General features: G+C 37.6%; 2 protein-coding genes and 1 pseudogene across 8 annotated transcripts in view; all 3 read right to left on the reverse strand.

Moving 5' to 3' along the window:
* Positions 1-19,843, reverse strand: part of LOC127420300 (zinc finger protein 431-like) — a 380,032-nt gene that overhangs the window by 114,755 nt on the left and 245,434 nt on the right. The gene's annotated exons all lie outside the window — the stretch shown is intronic.
* LOC127420298 (zinc finger protein 493-like) overlaps positions 1-19,843 on the reverse strand; it is a 259,674-nt pseudogene that overhangs the window by 69,223 nt on the left and 170,608 nt on the right.
* The window catches only part of LOC127420317 (zinc finger protein 501-like), a 72,364-nt gene continuing 53,749 nt past the window's right edge, over positions 1,229-19,843 (reverse strand). The window contains exons 1-3 of one of the 5 annotated variants that reach the window (XM_051662517.1): positions 6,566-6,705; positions 6,120-6,431; positions 1,229-4,016 (exon numbers count right to left, since the gene is read on the reverse strand). In XM_051662517.1, the coding sequence (XP_051518477.1) occupies positions 2,716-4,016; positions 6,120-6,393 (1,575 nt within the window). In that variant the 5' untranslated portion in view covers positions 6,394-6,431; positions 6,566-6,705 and the 3' untranslated portion in view covers positions 1,229-2,715. Of the gene's footprint in view, positions 4,088-4,231; positions 4,307-4,908; positions 5,141-6,119; positions 6,432-6,565; positions 6,706-19,843 lie in introns of those variants that run through there. The other 4 variants (XM_051662521.1, XM_051662518.1, XM_051662519.1 and 1 more) reach the window with 4 other exon arrangements.

The raw sequence follows: 19,843 nt of genomic DNA on the forward strand, positions 1-19,843 counted from the left end.
CATGGCAATTAATGGGACCTAACCCAAAACCGGATAGGAAAGCAATTTACATCTCTGTCTCTGGTCAGTTATGTCACAAAAACAATCAAGACAGATTCGTTAAGTAACAGTACTTACCTTTTAGTTTAAGTAGTTTGGCAAAAATGTATGCATCTGTGGTTATTTGGTAGATTTAATCATCTAACATATCTGCTAGCAATATGCAAACTGTTAATAATACAAAAGTGTAATAACCAGGATTGCCACTGAACCTTCTGAAGCTTTCATGCAGGGCAGTTTCTAGGCATCGGCGAACTAGGCATTCGCCTAGGGCAGCACCATAGTTCGGGGGAAGCACAGGCGAAAACTATCAAGGTGTATATTTACACTAACTGAGCACTTTATTAGGAACACTATAGTCCTAATAAAGTGCTGACGTGGTCTTCTGCTGTTGAAGCCCATCTGCCTCAACATTCGACACGTTGTGCACTCTGAGATAATATTCTGCTCATTACAATTGTACAGAGTAGTTACCTGAGTTACTGTAGCCTTTCTGTCAGTTCAAATCATTCTGGCCATTCTCCGTTGACCTCTCTCATCAACAAGGAATTTCCGTCTGCAGAACTGCCGCTCACTGGATGTTTTTTGTTTTTGGCACCATTCCGAGTAAACTCTAGAGACTGTTGTGTGTGAAAATCCCAAGAGATCAGCAGTTACTGAAACACTCAAACCAGCCCGTCTGGCACCAACAATCAGGCCACGGTCACTAAGATTTTTTCCACATTCTGATGGTTGATTTGAACATTGCCTGAAACTCCTGACCCGTATTTGTATAATTTTATGCATTGCACTGCTGCCACACAACAGGCTGATTATCACATGAATACGTAGGTGTACAGTGCTCAGTGGGTGTATATACACTCAAAAAATATTTTAGCCATTTTTTAAAGCTGCACTACATAACTTTGTGCTCTCTAGTGACATCTGTGGATGAAACCTAAAATTGCAAGCAACTTGCGGATGAACACTTTACGTGTGTTGTTTCGGGCTGTGTTACGCGTTACGTGTTTTCCTGCGCATAAGAATCTCATGATTTGAGATTACCTGGACATCAACTATAAATTGATTATTTTTGTATACTATTGTACAGCCTCAGACGATGATGCATGTAAACCATAATAGTACATAAACGCACTGCATACAATAAAACTGAAAACTAATATAAAATGAGGATTCAATAATGATGGGGATGAAATATACTTTATTAAACAGTAAAATAATGTGCAATATAATAGTTTCATGGTAACACACTAAACGAATTAATATGTACATTGCTGTGTATAAAAGTGGTGCATTATAAACAACTTGAGATGTTTATACATTTAAAGGGGAACTACCATGTAGAAACTTTACTTTTAGTGGCTTTTTAACAGACTATCAACTAAAAGGACAAAGGAAAGTGATAACTTGAGCATTTATGTGACTGGGGTAAAAGAAATTAGAAAATGGTGGTGCGCACGCACACACACACACACGCACACTTAGGGAACCTCAAAACAACAGCAATATTATTAAATTTCATAAGTCTTGAAGGTCAGTAAACATGTTACAGGAATTTTCCATTGAAAACGTAGATACATCGGAAGCAGTAAACACACGAGTAATGTTCAATTCATAAAAGCATGAAAAGCAATATAAACTTCAAAACCCCTACCAGGAAATATTTCCAAGCATTTTAGCAAGTAAAAACTTTGCCAAACAGTTAACAGATAAACGTCCAACCGGACTGCTGCGATGCTGTCATGAACTGTGACTGAACAGCATCGCTTCCCCCACCAGAACATGCGACGACTTGTACTTCTTTTCTGGGTTTACGGACATTGACGGATGACTGACATAAGCCTGCGATTTCGCACCAAATCCGACCCGACAACTAAAAATACTTATTCTTTTTGTAGGCTTACTGTAGCGAATCTGGGTAAGGCAAAGATATCATTTTTGAACACTGATTTTATATGTACTCAATCAATAATGGCAACCTCATCGAAGAAATTTCATACTACGTTGCATATCGAAAGTTTAAATTTGGTGAACTCTTAACAGCGAATCTGCATGACGAGAGGAAACGTGACAAATAGAAGATCAAAACCTCACACACTGACCTCTTGATTCAATACAAAGACTACATATTGTATTTCAATCAGACTCAAACAACCGACACAACTGATTCAGTGGTGTATTCGTTCAGCCGGTGAAACCAATAATTGCTCCTGCACTCGAATCCTATTTGCTTGCACTATAGTCAGTCTTTACAGGCATGAAAAAAAAAATCACTAAACCATTCTCGTGCATCAAACTAGAGCTCATTGGCTTCGAAAGGGAGTGAAGTCAATGAACATGAAGTCTAAGTCAGTGTATGGAGGTGAACAAGAATTATTAGTTCACTTAAAAGATTGGTTTGAAAAGACTGATTTATTTACAAACAAAACATAACTAATTTTCCTCGAGGATGCTACTCAATTTGGAAAAATTTCATCTTTGGATTCATCTTTCAAACTATTTATTTAATCTTGTTGGACCTGAAGATGATTTTTGCTCAGCGTGTCTACTTTGGCAATTCTTTTTTACATGTCTACATAGATTACTTGCTGCACTGAAACTTTTCCCACATGAAGAGCAGTGGTAAGGTTTCTCTCCAGTATGGATTCTCGTGTGTTTTCAGGTTTTGATACAGATTTAAACTATTTCCACAGGTGAGCACTTGTAAAATTTTTCTGCAGTATGGATTCTCTCATGTCTTTTCAGTTGTTGTGACCAAGTGAAACTCTTTTCACAGTGTGAACACTTGTAAGGTGTTTCTCCAGTATGGATTCTCTCGTGTGTTTTCAGTTGTTGTGACCAAGTGAAACTCTTTTCACAGTGTGAACACTTGTAAGGTTTTTCTCCAGTATGGATTCTCTCATGTGTTTTGAGTTGTTGTGACCAAGTGAAACTCTTTCCACAGTGTGAACACTTGTAAGGTTTTTCTCCAGTATGAATTCTCTCGTGTGTTTTCAGGTTTTGTGACAAAGTGAAACTCTTTTCACAGTGTGAACACTTGTAAGGTTTTTCTCCAGTATGAATTCTCTCGTGTGTTTTCAAACTTTGTGACAGAGTGAAACTCTTTCCACAGTGTGAGCACTTGTAAGGTTTTTCTGCACTATGGATTCTCTCATGTGTTTTCAGATTTTGTGACCAAGTGAAACTCTTTTCACAGTGTGAGCACTTGTAAGGTTTTTCTCCAGTATGGATTCTCTCATGTGTTTTCAGGTCTTGTGATTGAGTGAAACTCTTTTCACAGTGTGAGCACTTGTAAGGTTTTTCTCCACTATGGATTCTCTCATGTCTTTTCAGGTGTTGTGACTGAGTGAAACTCTTTTCACAGTGTGAGCACTTGTGAGGTTTTTCTGCAGTATGGATTCTCTCGTGTCTTTTCAGGTGTTGTGACTGAGTGAAACTCTTTTCACAGTGTGAGCACTTGTAAGGTTTTTCTCCAGCATGAATTATTTTGTGCTGTTTCAAGAGGCTGGCTGTAGTAAAGGTCTTCCCACATTCAAAGCACATATGAACCCCCACACCGGTATTCTCATCTGTGTGAGTTTTCAGATGTTTTCTTAGGCTTGAATCCAAAACAAATGTTTTACCACACTTGTCACATTCAAATGGTCTCTCTCCAGAGTGACAGCGGAGATGACCTTTGAGACAAACTGTATATGTGAAACTTTTTCCACACTGATGGCAAGTGTAAGGTTTCTCTCCAATATGAACTTTCATGTGTTTATTAAGCCGGCTTTTATTTGTGAAAATCTTTCCACACTGTGAGCAGGTGACAGTATTTTTGGCTGATCTTCTTTTATGCTTTTTTGGTGATAAATTCTTCTTATTCTTTGAGCAACGCAAAGATTTTTCTCCAGTAGTGAAATCATGATGTTTCTGACACTGAAGTTTCTCCTCCACTTCATTCAGTTCTTGACATTCCTCTTTCACTTCCATCAGCTCTACAATAAACACAGCAAATGGACAAAAATCAATTAATGAGGGAGAAATGTAAAAAGAAATCAAATTGAACCTTAATTCAATGTCAGAACACAACAAATGTCCAGTATTAATTTGTGATGTTTGCTGTGCAAGCGGTATTTATTTATACCGTTTATTCCTAATAACTGCATTTAATGATTATAGTCATCAGGGTTTGAAATTAACACCTGCCCACCCTAGAAATCAGCAGTAGCGGGTATTTCTTCACTCTTACTAGCCACTTTGACAGGCGATGTTTTCAGGGTTTTTCCTGCATTGAAAATTCTGTGAAAGTTGGGCCACTACCAAAGCCAATTTTACTTATTCATCTCACGTTCAGCACTTTATATACTTTAAATATGCTGCTCATATCACATATGCAAATCTACGAGGGCCCAACGAAGCATGGTTTTGCATGAGGAATGCAAACTACATACCTTTTAGATAAAGTCACATTTTTTTAAAGCAAAAGATAAATTGGGTACTTTTAAACACTTTAAATACAATAAACAAATCAACTTAAAATACACCCCTGGAGCTAGACAGCCCTGACACTTTAAACAGCACTGATGAGGTAAAGAGGAGACAAACATCAATTACAAAGCTTTTTAAAAGAAACAATCATCCTTACTAAACTACAGTAACACTAACTGGTAACTAGAATAGCTTAATATTAAATCTATTAGAGTGAATATACTGTTTAAGACATCATTTTTATAACAACTGTAAAAGTTATAGTTAAATGTTTTTAAACGTGCTTAGACTTTTAGTTTATTTTTTATTTTTTTAATAAGAAATACTAACGTTTATTTTTTTTAAAGAATATCTATATCAATCTAACCACAGAAATAAGGAGCCATCCATTGGTCTCACCTGTGGACAAGGCCGCCCATGTGATGTAAAAGAAAACAGGTCCAGTTCCAACACTTGCATGCCCATTGTAGGTGCTTTTGACGGTGGACTGGGGTCATCATGGGCACTCTGACCGGTCTGCGGCTACGCAGCCCCATATGCAGCAGGGTGCGATGCACTGTGTGTTGTGACACATTCCTCCTGTACCATGACTTCTGCCACATTAGGCCTTCTGTCGGTTCAGACCAAATGGGATATCCTTCGCTGCCCTCACACATCGATGAGCCTTGGCCGCCCAACACCCTGTCGCCGGTTTGTGGTTTGTCCCTCTTCGGACCACTGTCGGTAGGTACTCACCACTGCTGACCGGGAGCACACCACAAGCCATATCCGAGATGCTCTGACCCAGTCATCTGGCCATAAAAATTTGGCCCTTGTCAAATTCGCTCAGGTCTTTACTCCTGCCTATTTCTCCTGCATTCAACACGTTGACCACAAGAACTGATTGTTCACTTACCATCTAATCTACCCAGACCTTGTCATGTGGCCTTGTTATTTACATTTACATTTTACATTTATGCATTTGGCAGACGCTTTTATCCAAAGCGACTTACAGTGTACTTATTACAGGGACAATAACCTTCAATGTTCTCTTTCAATGGATCGAACCGGCAACCTTCTGATTACCAGTTATGTGCTTTAGCCCACTACGCCACCACCACTCCATTTGCTTCAACTGTGAGTGGTCATAATGTTTTGGCTTATCAGTGTACATATCTGTTAACATCTCAGTAAATGAAGTTTAGTGTTTCATGACCTTTTAAATACAGATTATGTTCTTTACTATGGTAGGTCGCCACTTGATGTCCATTGTAAAATCTGGGTCTCAAAGTAAAACCAGTTGAACCACTGGGCTAGAAATCCAACCAACACAGGACAACGAAATAGAATAATAAAGTGTGCTTTATTCATTATTTGCAGCTTTCTTAAGTTAGATGGCAAGCGCACATCATCACTTTTTCTTTTCTTTTTCCCCCGCTGCTACACTGTAGATCCAAAAACATGCAGCACCACTGATAAAAACCAGTACAAAAAACACTGTAGTACATGCAACTTTTTAAACTGAGCACTTAAAAATAAAAACAGCAGGGAACTGTTTTGAGTGATAAAACGACTTGTAAAATTACAGTCGATTGACATGAAAATGTAAATCATTAAAGGAAGAAACATACCTGAAGAAATGTAATCTTCTTCATCACTCTGTTGTTTCTCTACTTTGATTTCTCCTCTCATCTTCATCAGGTTCCTGCAGTCCATCAGCTTCACTGAACACATCTTCATCTTCACTGGTATCTGCAGCATCTGCTGTTCTCCAGTGTTACAGACAGAAGTCAGAGACTCTGTGAAGGTTTGATCATCATCATCATCATCATATTTATTACTCTGTTGTTCCTCAACTTTTATCTCCTCCTGCTTCATTTCGATCTTCACTGGTATCTGCCGCATCTGTTGTTCTCCAGTGTTACAGACAGAAGTCAGAGACTCTGTGGAGGATTGATCACCCTGATTACCATCAGTAGAACAGAGTAAAGTGAGCTGTGAGTCCTGTGTCTCTGGATCATATCACATCATTTGAAAGCTTACAATCTCAACTTTAAGGATGAAATGAATGTTTAACCTGTAACCTGTCCTCTCTCTCCATCAGTTTTGTCTTCAGTGACGTCACCTCTTTCTTCAGCTGAGAGATTTCTGTGATGAAATCATCAATATTCAGCATGGACAGATCAGTTCTTACTGATTTACAGCAGATCACATCCACCTGCTCTCTCATGATGAACATCTGAACACAAAATCATCATTATAATGGACTGACATTCATCAAACTTAAAAAGATTATTATAGGATTATAAACAGCTATGTTAAATAACTTTGTTTCTGATATGGTAGCCTATAAATATAAATGTGTGCTTGGAGTTTGGTTTCATTTTCCTGACAGCAGGAATATTATCAGATATTATAACAGGCTTTAACATATACTCGCCTTCATTTAACTAATTTACAATCAGCTGATGAATTTATCGAGCTCATTTATCAGAAATTAAACATGATATTCTCACATTTCTGCTTGTTTCTCCTGAAACTGAATATTTTAAAGTGTCCGTCACAGAACCGCAACATACGGCGATAATAAGATTCTTTTAAGATCATTAAAAATGAACATGCACAGAAAAATACACATCAAAGCAAATAAAAATCCCACAAATCAAGTTAAACACACTGAACACGTACTGAAATTAGTTCTTTCATCTTCTTGTGTTTAACGGGGCTTTTCTGTCTCCTACTGGACTGGAGTGTGGATGCATTTGGGAAAACTCATTTTGGGTTTTATTGTTACATTTCAGTGACTTTGGGAGCTGTTTTTTCTACACTGTTTTCTAGTACTCTTGTGTAGCACTAATGTAAATACAGATTGTTTCAAGTTCAGTTTTATATTTGAATTTATTAAAGACATTGTAACAATTGCCAAAATAATCTTTTTTCATTATATATCAAAAATGGTTGTTTGGTTGATGCCATTAACTATGTCCAAGGTTTTTGTTTTGCAAACATTTTTTTAACGCATTTTCGCTTTGTTTTATTATCTTCCATCAGGTCCACTGATAACGTTAGTAACTTTGCATTAAAACATTTTTCACCCTCTCTCTGGCCTGACATTGATCAAGTTTTGTGTTCCCTCGCAAAAAAATGTACCTTGATTTTACTACAGTATCCATATTTTAACACTGATATTCAAAGTGACACCATAGTAATAACACAGGAAAATGAAAACTGTGGTTAATTTTGTGTTATTATAGTTTGACCACAAATACCATAGTTTAACTGTGGTTACTGTAGTAGTTTAATCATGGTATTTGAAGTAAAACCATAGTAATCACAAGATTAACCATGATAAATCTATAGTAAAATAAAAACATACAATAGAAAAATCATGGCTTTACTATAGTAGTTACCATGACAGTGTAATGTTTTTGTTTTTTGGTCTGAAACATGGTTTTACTATAGTAATATTGTAGTAAACATGACTGAGGTGGGCCATGTTTGTGTTAGTTTCTTTGGGACCAAAACCATGTTTTAATATAGATTATCCATGGTTAATCTTGTGATTACTTTGATTTAATTACAAATACAATGGTTAAACTACCACAGTAATCATAGTTAAACTATAGTTATTGTAGTAAAACCATAATAATCACAAAATTATGTTTTTTTAAACCACAGTATTCGTTTTCCTGTAGTATTATAGTTTCACTACGAATATCATGGTTAAAATATGGTTACTGTAGTAAAATCATGGTCAATTTATTGCGAGGGAAAGTAAAACTATTTCAGAAAACAAATTCCCCTTGAAGGGGCTCCGAAGTTTTTTGTTTGTTTCTCCTGAAACTGAATATTTTAAAGAGTCCGTCACAAAAACGACGATAATAATCTTCTATTACGATCATTAAAATGCCAAAGACAGAAAAACACAAACATAAACTCACAAATGAAGTTAAACACATTCAAACACTTACAGACAAATTCTTCTCTTCTTCATGTGTTTAATGGCGCTTTTGCGTCTCCTACTGGACTGGAGTGTGCACGCGCTCAAGTATCGCTGGCTGCAGCTTGCAGAACTGGGCGGGGCTACATATGGGGCGGGGCTACACGTGTCGCTCCGCCCATAACTGACTCTCATCTTTTCTAGGTGTACATGATAGGAAATGCGTTTTAAAATAGTTCATCCGGATCATTTTGATTATAGTGCTGTGGCTCATAAGTAATATGAAATTGTGTTGTACCTCACAGTTCTTTGCAAACAGATGTAGTAGGAGTCAGACTGAGCATGCAGCATGTTGTTGTTTTAGTCTTGTTGAAAACATGAGCGGAGGGAAAATGACTAATCCTACTATGGTGAAGATTCAACTCTAATATTAATGCAGTCGTAGTCAGTGTTCAAATTATTTAGCAAGATTATTTTGATTTTAGAGCTATATCTCGTAAGTGATACGACTTTGTGTTGTACCTCACATGTTATTTCAAACAAATTTAGCAGGACTGAGTCGCATGAAATGATGAACAAAAGTGTTGATGTGTCTGCTTTCATTCAAATCTGTAATTCAAAAAGTTGCAGTTTCACAAAGTCTTCATTATAATGAATGGTTAGAGAAATGAATTAAATTAACAATAAAATATGTTATTTTTTTAATATCACCATAGAGTGAAAATAAAAAAAGTGTATTAGAATTGTTGTAATATAAACATTTTAATATATATGACACACACACAATTGTTATTGCATTGTTATTAGTTCTGATCAGATGCATCCACATATGGGTCATGAAAACCAACAGCACCATCTTCTGTAAATTAACTGTAAATTACAGTCTAATTCTCAAAAGTTTTAATGACGTAATGATTCTTAATAATTGTGTTTTCAAATATCGTAATATTGGGAGACAGAATACAAATACACATGTTGTTCCTTCGTTCGTTCATTCATTTATAAGGCATATGCTTTATTGCAGTTGGCAATTCTAAAAAAAAAAACAGAGAGCAGTTGTGCATGCACTTTTACTCTCCCAGTTTCTGTCATAACAGCTCATCATAATGAGTGATTATTTTGCATAATTAATAATAGATTCATTCATTGACCAAGTTTGCTTTATGAACGCCGTCCTTATCTGCTCGATCTATTACGCTGCATTTGAGGAATTTAGTCATTTTAATTTATGCCCTCAACAATAGTAAACAAGAGGCTGATAAATTGATGAAAATTGTTATTCCATTCTTGAGTTAGTTGTGGTGCTTTCGCTCGTATTGATTCATATTAATTTCCTTGAAGGGTTGTAAACGATTCTCTCTCCTCCTCGATCCAAAAATGTGTGCTCTGTTATCTCGTCGGTCTAAAAATTACTTTCTAACTGACAAGCACACAGAAACCAACGGCAGGTAATTAATAGTCTGTTACAGCAGAAAATAAGGCATATTAACACAAAAAAACATGCTTCATACATGCTGCTCAGTTGGCATTTCTTTAAGAACATTTTCACATCAGTTTCAGCCTTTAAATCCCGATTTGTTCCTCACTATTAACGTAGGATAAAATCCATGAAATTTAGGATTGAATATCACATACAAGCACTATAATCAAATTGTTTGGCTCAACTATTAAATTTCTCTCAAACAATGATAACACCGGCAACAATGACTACATCTATCATGTATGTCTATGAAAGATGAACAAGCCAATGAGAGTAGGTTATGGGTGGAGCGACACATTTAGCTCGGGCCAATATGTAGCCCCGCCTCATTCTGCGGGCTGCAGCCAGTCCTTCTCGACGCGTTTGGGAAAACTCATTTTGGAGTTTTCAGTGGTTCTCAATTTTTTTTGGTCACACCCCCCTTGAAACAAGAAAAACATGCAAACATGGCGAAAGTTTAAACAAGGCAGGAGAAAAGGCAGAGAAGAAATCGCTCACATTGTCTCTTGCATGTATTGTCACTAATTTTGTTGAATGTGTGTGAAGTGATTTGAGAATGTGTCAGTCTTCCATGACCCCTTTAAAAATAACCCCATAAAATCTTAGAAATCCACAAAAATCGACTCTTCATGATAAATTATTTGAGAATCTAGATATTCAGCAGATAGATTGTTGTATTTTATTTCAAATGTAATTGCTTTAATTACCCTCTTTAGCCATAGCAAAAATATATATTTGAAAAAAAAATAAACATATTAGGCAATCTATGGAACAGCCAGTATGATTAATTAATATGGTACCTGCAAAAATAATAGTTTTTAAAATAATAAAAGCTCAAGATTGCTATGGAAAGGGGTGAATGCCACCCAAATCCCTTCTTTCATGGACTCGAGATGAACATACAGTATTTTACTTGAAGTTGTAATAATATTAGCAATAAGCAAGTTCACAAAATACGCCTTTTATAAAAAGAACAAATAAGTCTTTTTCAGGCAACAAACACACGGATGGATAGTTGGAACCCAGAAGCAGGAATCTTTAATGCAGGTAAGCAAACTGCAGACCAACAATAACAGGAACAACACAGAGGGATTAAGCAAACAGATGACACAATGATCAAGTAGAGAATAGAATACTCTCACTGAAGAAGACGAAGGAAACACTGCAGGGTAGCAGTGCGGTCTTTAGTAGTCCTCGTTGAGAATTGACGAAGAATGACTTTGAGAGGCGAGTATTTATAGTGTCCGTGATTAACGGTGTGATAGTGTGCAGGTGTTTGTGATCAGAAGTCTGGAGAGAGAGAGCGGAGTGTGGAAGGAGCGGGAGAGCCCAGCGTGGGTGTGACAGTGCCCCCCCCCCCACGGGCCGCTCCAGAGGCCCGGAGCCCCTGATGCTGTGGACAACCTCGTCCATGCGGCACTGGACGATCGGGATGTTCTTCGTGGAAGTTGTAAGCAGGGCTGCGTCCAGGATGTCATCGAGCAACCCATGAATGCTCTTCTGGGCCATACCCTCCCAGTCAACAAGGTACTTGAGATGACCCCTCCGGCACTGGGAGTCCGGAAGTCCCGTACTGAGTACACAGGACCATCATCCAGAAGCAGCGTTGGAGGGGGATCACAACCCTCACTGGACTCTGGGGAAGGAGAGGGAGAAGTATTGTAAGGTTTTAGAAGAGAAACAAGAAATGAGGGTGTAATATGGTAGTGAGGTGGTAACTGAAGATGTGACTGCATTTATCTGTTCTAATATGGTGAAGGAACCAATGTAGCGGGACTTAACTTGCGGCACAGCAGCTGGAGTCTAATATCTTGGGCCTGGCGAGGGTTCAGTCTTTTGGCATCGGAGGTATTCTAGGTTTCGATGGTCTGTGATGACTTGAAATGGATATCGTGACTCCTCGAGCCAATTTCGTCACTCCTCCAACACTAGTTTGATGGCCAGAAGCTCATGATTGCCAATATCCAAATTTTGTTCTGAGGGTGAAAGTTTTCTGGAAAAGAAGGTGCATGGATGGAGCTTGGAGGGAGTACCTTGCTGTTGTGATAGTACTGCACCGACCCCAGTGGTGGAGGTGTCGACCTCAACTACAAACGGGAGCTCAGGATTGGGATGTTAAATAATGGGAGCCATTGTGAATGCCTCTGAGGGTTTGGAGGCTTCGGACAAGCGAAGCCAATGGAGCGACGATGGAACTGAAGTTTCTGATGAATCGACGATAAAAATTCGAGAAGCCCAAGAAGCATTGGAGTTATTTAACGGTAGTGGGTTGTGGCCACGAATGAACTGCCCGAACCTTCTTCGGGTCCATTTGCATGCCCTCGGGACCGATGATGTAACCCAGAAACTGCACAGATGGTTGGTGGCAAGCACACTTCTCAGTTTAAGGAACAAATGATGATCACGAAGTCATTGGAGGACTAATTTTACGTGTTGGATGTGTTCAGTCAGGTTATTGGAGAAGATGAGGATGTCATATATATAAAGGAGCACAAATCAGTGAAAATACTCATGGAAGATTTCATTCATAAACCCCTGAAATACCGAAGGGGCATTGGCCAATCCGTACGGCATCCCTAGATATTCATAGTGGCCTGTAGGTGTCACGAAAGCAGTCTTCCATTTGTCTCCTCTGCAGATCCGAATGTATGTACTTCTTAAATCTAGTTTGGTGAACATCAATGCTCCTCTCAGCGTCTCCAAAGTCACAGGAACCAGGGGAAGTGAATACCAGTATTTGACAGTAATTTTGTTCAGAGCGTGGTAATCGATGCAAGGTCTCAAATCTCTGTCCTCCTTTGCCACAAAAAAGAAACTGGATTTCAACAAAAAATGAAAGTAGAATAGAGTGCTCTAGCCCCATAGCATCATCGTAACAAAGAGTGGATATTAGAGCTGTCTCAGTCCATCCACTTGCAGCTGCAAGGGTGTGGAAGTTTATGGCATAATCAGAGATAGACTGTTTACCCTGCTGGAGGTGATGGAGTGCTCACCCATGTGGGAATCCCCTGCAGGACGAGCGAAAACCTCTCTGAAGTGGGAGACGAAAGCGTCGAGGGAACATGTTCCAAGTCCATCTTGCTCTCATATGTTTGTGGCCCAATGGAGGGCTCGTCCGGACAGAAGTTAAGTGACATACACCACGTTGGCTTGCTCTGTGGGGAACCGATGAGGCTGTATCTCCATTGAAAAGAGAACATTGAAGGAGAAAACCATTGCACTCCTCCACCGATCCAGAATAGGTCACTGGTGAAGACAATAGGCCGGAGGCATGGCCGAAGACAGCCGAAGAAGCCGCTGGAGAGGATGCAGAAGTCCCGGAAGCGATGGTGGCTGTTTGCAAGGGACGTGAGGTTTCGCTGGGAATGGTTGATGTTTGGATTTTGGCCCGTGGATGAAGTTGAGGGGAGAGAACTGCAAAGGTGTAGTATTAGCGCCTCAACGGTGTCCATGACGCTTCATAGATCCAATCCCACTGGGTCCATGTCACGGTCAAGTCTTCTGTCAGGCAAAAAACACATGGATAGATAGTTGGAACCCAGAAGCAGGAATCTTTAATGCAGGTAAGCAAACTGTAGATCAACAATAACAGGAACAAATCAGAGGGATTAAGCAAACAGATGACACAATGATCAAGTAGAGAATAGAATACTCTCACTGAAGAAGATGAAGGAAACACTGCAGGGTAGCAGCGTGGTCAGTAGTAGTCCTTGTTGAGACTTAATGAAAAATGGCTGTGAGAGGTGAGTATTTGTAGTGTCCGTGATTAACTGTGTGATAGTGTGCAGGTGTTTGTGATCAGAAGTCTGGAGAGAGAGAGCAGAGTGTGGAAGGATAGGGAGAGCCCAGCGTGGGTGTGACAGTCTTATTATTTCATACCATTTTTTTTTTTGCATACAGTATTCCAAGTGCTCACTTTTCAATTAATCAATAGTAGCCTTTTTTATGTTTTTTTATTTTTGCTTTTTTTATAAAGACCGTATACAAATTGTACACCAAGAAAGAAACCCCCCCCCCCCCAAAAAAAACATGATGTTATTTTGAATAATCACATCAAATAACCATTCACAACATATTCTATAAATAGCATGTGTAATTAATTCATTTACATGTAATAATTTATTTCAAATAAAGTGGAAAGAAAGTTAAGGCATCACATCCTTTTACATTTTTTTTAAAAATGAGATAGGACATCATACCTCATATTTTTACTAATTTTGTTTAAAAAATCAAGAATCTGAAGGAAACTAATCTAAATTAATTTATACTATTTTTTAGCAAATCCCATTTATGGTCACATTCCATATTTTTATTATTAATTTTAAATGTTACTTTCTCCATTTGGTATACAACCCCAATTCCGAAAAAGTTGGGACAGTATGATTAAAAAATCCAATTAAAAAATGAGTGATTTTTAGATTATAATCACCCATTTCTATATTGAAAGCACTACAACTACACATTATATGATGTTTTACCCTGTGAATTTCATTGTTTTTTTTTAATGTTTTATATGTACAGTCATTTCAAATCAGATTATTGCAACACGCTCCAAAAAAGTTGGGACAGTCGAGCGTTTACCACTGTGAAACATCACCATTTCTTTTAATAACACTTATTAAGCATTTGGGCACTGAAGATACAAGTTTTTACAAGAATTTTCCCTCATTCATCCATTATGTAGGTCTTTAGCTGCACAACTGTACAGGGGTCTTTGTTGCAGGATGGTGTGCTTAATAATGTGCCACACATTTTCACATTGTTCTCAGAGTGCTGGATTATTTGCTGAAGCATCTGTTGGCAAATTGACAGGTCTTGAATGATCCTTGCTTTTGAAGGACTAGGCTGTTTTTGGAGGCTCCTATACCATGGCACAATTGCCTCACTTGTTTAACATCTCCTGTTTCACATCGCCTTGTTATTTCAACTCGTCAGATTGTTATTAGTCTTAAATTGCCTGTCTCAGCTTTTTTGGAATGTATTGCAATCATCTGATTTGAAATGACTGTACATTTTCAAAAAAACAAAAAAACAATGATATCATGATAACATCATATAATGTGTATTTGTGGTGCTTTCAATATAGCAGAGGGTATATATAATTTACAAATCACTTATTTTTGTTTTATTAGCATTTTTCATACTGTCCTAACTTTTTCGGAATTGGGGTTGTATTTCCAAAATCGTTTCTCTCCATCTTTGAGATTGTGAGGGTTCTGGTTTAAGCCAATTTTTTGTAATCTGTTTCAAAGCTGCTATTCTGATTACCCTAAATATATTTTGTTCAGTTTTATTTCTTAAGGACAATGTAATTATACCCAAAATAAGGTTTTCTGGATGTATTTCTATTGTGCAGTTAAATATTAAATCAACCTGTCTAATCAATTCATTCCAATAAGTTGTCAGTTTAGAGCACTCATATAGAATTTGACTGTAATGAGCCTTTTTCTCCACAATGTCTCCAACAATCCCCTTTTACCATGCTATTGTATTTACTTTGAATAACAGTTGTAAAATAATCTCATTTGTATCTTCCAAGCATATTCCCTCCAAACACTGGAATGAGTAGTACGGAATGTATTATATGATATTTCTTCCCAGTCTTGCTGACTAATTTTTATTTTGAATTCATCTTCCCGCCTACATATGATTTTATTCAGAGTGTCCTGTATATCTCTTTCAAGTACACTCTTTAAAATTCCTAACATTTTTATTGGTTTAGTTGTATTGCATGTATCAATTATATAATTCATTAATGGATGCATTTCCTTTTTTATTTCTTTTATTTAACTTCTGTTAATAAATATCTTCTTACCTGTAAATAATTTAAAAATTGTGAATTTGGAAGCTCATACGTTTTGTTTGGTTTGAAAGGGTGTCCATTCCTTTATCAGTGAACAGTTGCTGATATCTTTTCAGACCTCTGTCTGCACAAAACTTAAATGTATTATCTAATCTATTTGGCTTGAAATCAGGATCTTTAACAATTTCTTGTAAATTAACTACATCTTAATTTTACTAGTTTTCTTTTTTTTCCTAACCAAATTCTAAAAGTACTATTAATAAAATATTATCTATTGATATAAATGTGTTTCTTTGTTTGGGTAGGAACAAGTCAAGCCATTTTTATTTGTATAGTGCCTTTCATAACACACATCGTTTCAAAGCAGCTTTACAGAAAATCATGCATTAACAGAAAATGAAACTGTAATATTTATAATGTCTTAGAGTCATCATTGTGTAGTTTGATAAAATACGATTGTGAGTTGTGTTAAAAATAAGTAATTAAAAAATAATTGTATTTAGAACTCCTGTGAGCAAGCCGAAGGCGACTGTGGCAAGAAACACAAAACTCCATAAGATGTTAGTTAATGGAGAAAAATAACCTTGGGAGAAACCAGGTGGTCCATCATTAGACCGAGGTGATGCAGACAGAGATCAGTGAGGTGCATCGCAGTTCAACCGGCCGGTAATTTCGGTGAGCTCTATCCTAAGTCCAAGGTTCTGGCAATGGCATATGATGTATCCCATGTCTTATGGTTAGAGTCGGCATCAGTTCATCCTCTGAAGTCCAACGTAATAGACTGAAGTGATGTTTGGCTGGCACCGGCTGCAATTAGTCATCACCACTCAGAGGCACATAGCAGTGGAGTCCAACATGAAGCAGGAATGGAGCTGGATCCAGCCAGTTCTGGTGACCTCAGGATAGGAGTCCTGAGGTTGAGACAGGGATACAAATAGAATAATATTTAATAATAACATGCCATTCAATTTATTGCAGAGTTATAGATCTTGATCAATGTTTCTGGTTTCTGGTTCTGGCAGACCTAACTAAAGCAGCCTAACTGTGAGTTGAAGGATAAATTAGGTGTATGCCTGGCTAAATAGATGAGTCTTTAGTCTAGACTTAAACTGAGTGAGTGTGTCTGCATCTCGAACAGTGTTAGGAAGAATATTCCATAGTGTAGGAGCCAAATATGAAAAGGATCTACCTCCTTTTGTGGATTTTGATATTCTAGGAACTATTAACAGGCCAGAATTTTGCGATCGTAATGAACGTGATGGAATATAGCGTGGTAGAAAGTCATTTAAGTACTGCGGAGCTAGACCATTCAAAACTTTGTACATAGTTAACAGAATTTTAAAATGAATACGAAATGTAACAGGTAGCCATGTAACGACATAAAATGGGGCTAATATGATCATATTTCTTGGTTCTAGTCAGCACTCTGGCTGCTGCATTTTGAACCAACTGAAGTTTATTTATTGATCTTGCTGGACATCCTCCCAGTAAATCATTACAATAATCTAGTCTTGAGGTCATGAACGTATGAATTAGTTTTTCGGCATCAGCAACAGAGAGCATGTGTCGTAATTAAGCAATATTTCTTAGGTGGAATTATGCTGTTCTACAAACATTGGTAATTTGATTTTCAAAGGACAGATTGGTATAAAATATAACACCTAAGTTCTTTGCTGTTGAAGATGATGTAACAGTACATCCATCGAGAGTCAAATTATATTTTAGTGATTTGTTTTTAGAAGTTTTTGGTCCAATAATTAGTACCTGTTTTGTCGGAATTGAGTAGAAGGAAATTTCTGATCATCCAATCTTAAATTTCATTGATACACTCTGCTAATTTGGAGAATTGTGAAATTTCGTTAGGTTCTGAAGAAATATAAAGTTGGGTATCATCGGCATAACTGTGGAAAATTATTCCACGATCCCTGATAATATCTCCCAGGGGAAGCAAATACAAGGAGAAAAGCAGAGGCCCTAAAACTGATCCCTTGGCACTCCATACTTTACTTTTGTTTGGTTTGACAATTCCTCATTTACATGGACAAAGTGGTAGCGGTCTGCTAAATAGGACCTAAACCATGCTAATGCAAGTCCACAAATGCCAACATAATTCTCTAGCCTATTCAAGAGAATGTTGTCATCTATCGTGCCGAATGCAGCACTAAGATCTAAACGCATTAGAAGTGAAATGCAGCTGCGATCAGATGATAAGAGCAAGTCATTTGTAACTCTGATAAGTGCAGTCTCTGTACTGTGATGGGGCCTAAACTCCTGACTGAAATTGTTCATACCTGTATATACTATTTCTCTGTAGAAATGAACATAGTTGGGAGGATACTACCTTTTCTAGTATTTTCAACATGAACAGGAGACAGTTCTTGTTGTGGAGCGTGGAAAACGTTTCTTCCCCTCTCTGTAAGAAAACTCTCAAAGTCAGGAGTTCCAGGTTTCAAATGATAGAGTTTATTGAACATACCAACAAACACGAGATGTCAGCTGAGATCTGACTCTCTCTGTCAAAACCCTTAGTTCTTGTACAGTTTGTTATCTAGCATTACCTCATGCCTACGCCATCTTAATATCTTTTGTATCCAATGGATTCTGTTTCCCACCATTATTTCACAGAGCCTCTAACCTCTTTTCAGTGGTGGGAACCTGGCTTTTATTTAAAAAATTATATTTTAAATTATCATGAAAATATACATTCAGTTACTTTGATTATTGGTTGTGTTAATTTTTTTGACTTTGCTGTACTTTCCCAGAGCTTTCTCTTTTCCCAGAGACTCAGTACCATTGTTCTTTGCTTACAGCTGAGGACACAGAGTATTTTCTTGAAACATCAGCACTGTCAGTAACCTCATATGCCCTCTTCTGGGTCACACAAAGTCCACACTTCTAGTAACCTCATATGCCCACTCCTGGGTCACAAAACAGCTATTCTATATTAGCATTTTTCTACATTTGATATATAAAAATCTACTATATATTCCATCCTTTGAGACTTATAAAAAGTCTCACCTTCTATCGCCCTTTTCCCAGAGTGCAACCTCACAAGACAAGCTCCATCATTTTTTTCAAGTGACCAATATAAGTCACACATTCCTCTAACAATGCCTATACTTATGGAACTGCACTCCGGAGAAGCAACGAGACCAAACATCTCCCTCCACATTTGACAAGGAAGTAAAAGATCTCATCAATCCCTAGCCAAGTTCTTTTCTGGAGGGTAACAATAATCAAATTCTTGTATAAAGCATGTGCATGCAAAGGTGGCCTTGCGTTATGTAGAGTACATCAGTGATTAGACTTATTTCAGTAGGTTAACATACTATAGTGATTAGACAATATCAGTTGATCATTCAGCATGTGATACGTCCCACAGTGCCAGAGGAACTCACAGACATTTCTGGTAGCCTGGAGTGCTATCTGGTGGTGTTGGAGCAGACAGCGGGTTTTTAAACCACCAGTAGAGTCTTGTTCTTGCTGCTAAGCACTGAGGTGCTCGTCGATTCTGTCTTTGTGATGTTTAATTCTCTGGACCTCCAGTGGCACTTTCAGTGTTTTTAGTGTTCATAAATGCACATTCTATAGTAATTTACTTGGTTATTAGTACCATCAGAGATGATTTGAACATCTTAAACATTTATAAAGTACATATAGTGCAGATAAACATAGTACACCTTCTTTCATTTTTAATTCTGGTTACATTACCTAGTTACATTACCTCATAAAACGGATAATGATCTGCTTCAGACCTTCATCATTCCCTTTCATTTACATGGTTTGATTAAACAACAAACATCATTGAAAAGAAAATAATCACTTCAGGAAGGGGTATATGCCAAAATAATTAACATAATAGCCTCTATATTCCTGCCTACTCTATCCATTCTAAAGTACTACCTATTTTTTATTATAAAAGAAAATACAATGAGTATACTGACTCCCTTGCTATCCAAAAACAAGAGAAAATTGAAAACAAAGAGTCAAAACAAAAGCCTCCCCTTCCCTACCATTCTTATATATTTCCAGGACTTTTCTAGAATTCGTCCAGCTCATTCAGACCAGGGCCTTTTGTACATACGGTGGCCCCAATATCAATTCCACATGGCTTTACAGTCACATTGATCAT

The sequence above is a fragment of the Myxocyprinus asiaticus genome, chromosome 29 (assembly GCF_019703515.2).
Source record: "Myxocyprinus asiaticus isolate MX2 ecotype Aquarium Trade chromosome 29, UBuf_Myxa_2, whole genome shotgun sequence".
Taxonomy (NCBI): Eukaryota; Metazoa; Chordata; class Actinopteri; order Cypriniformes; family Catostomidae; genus Myxocyprinus; species Myxocyprinus asiaticus.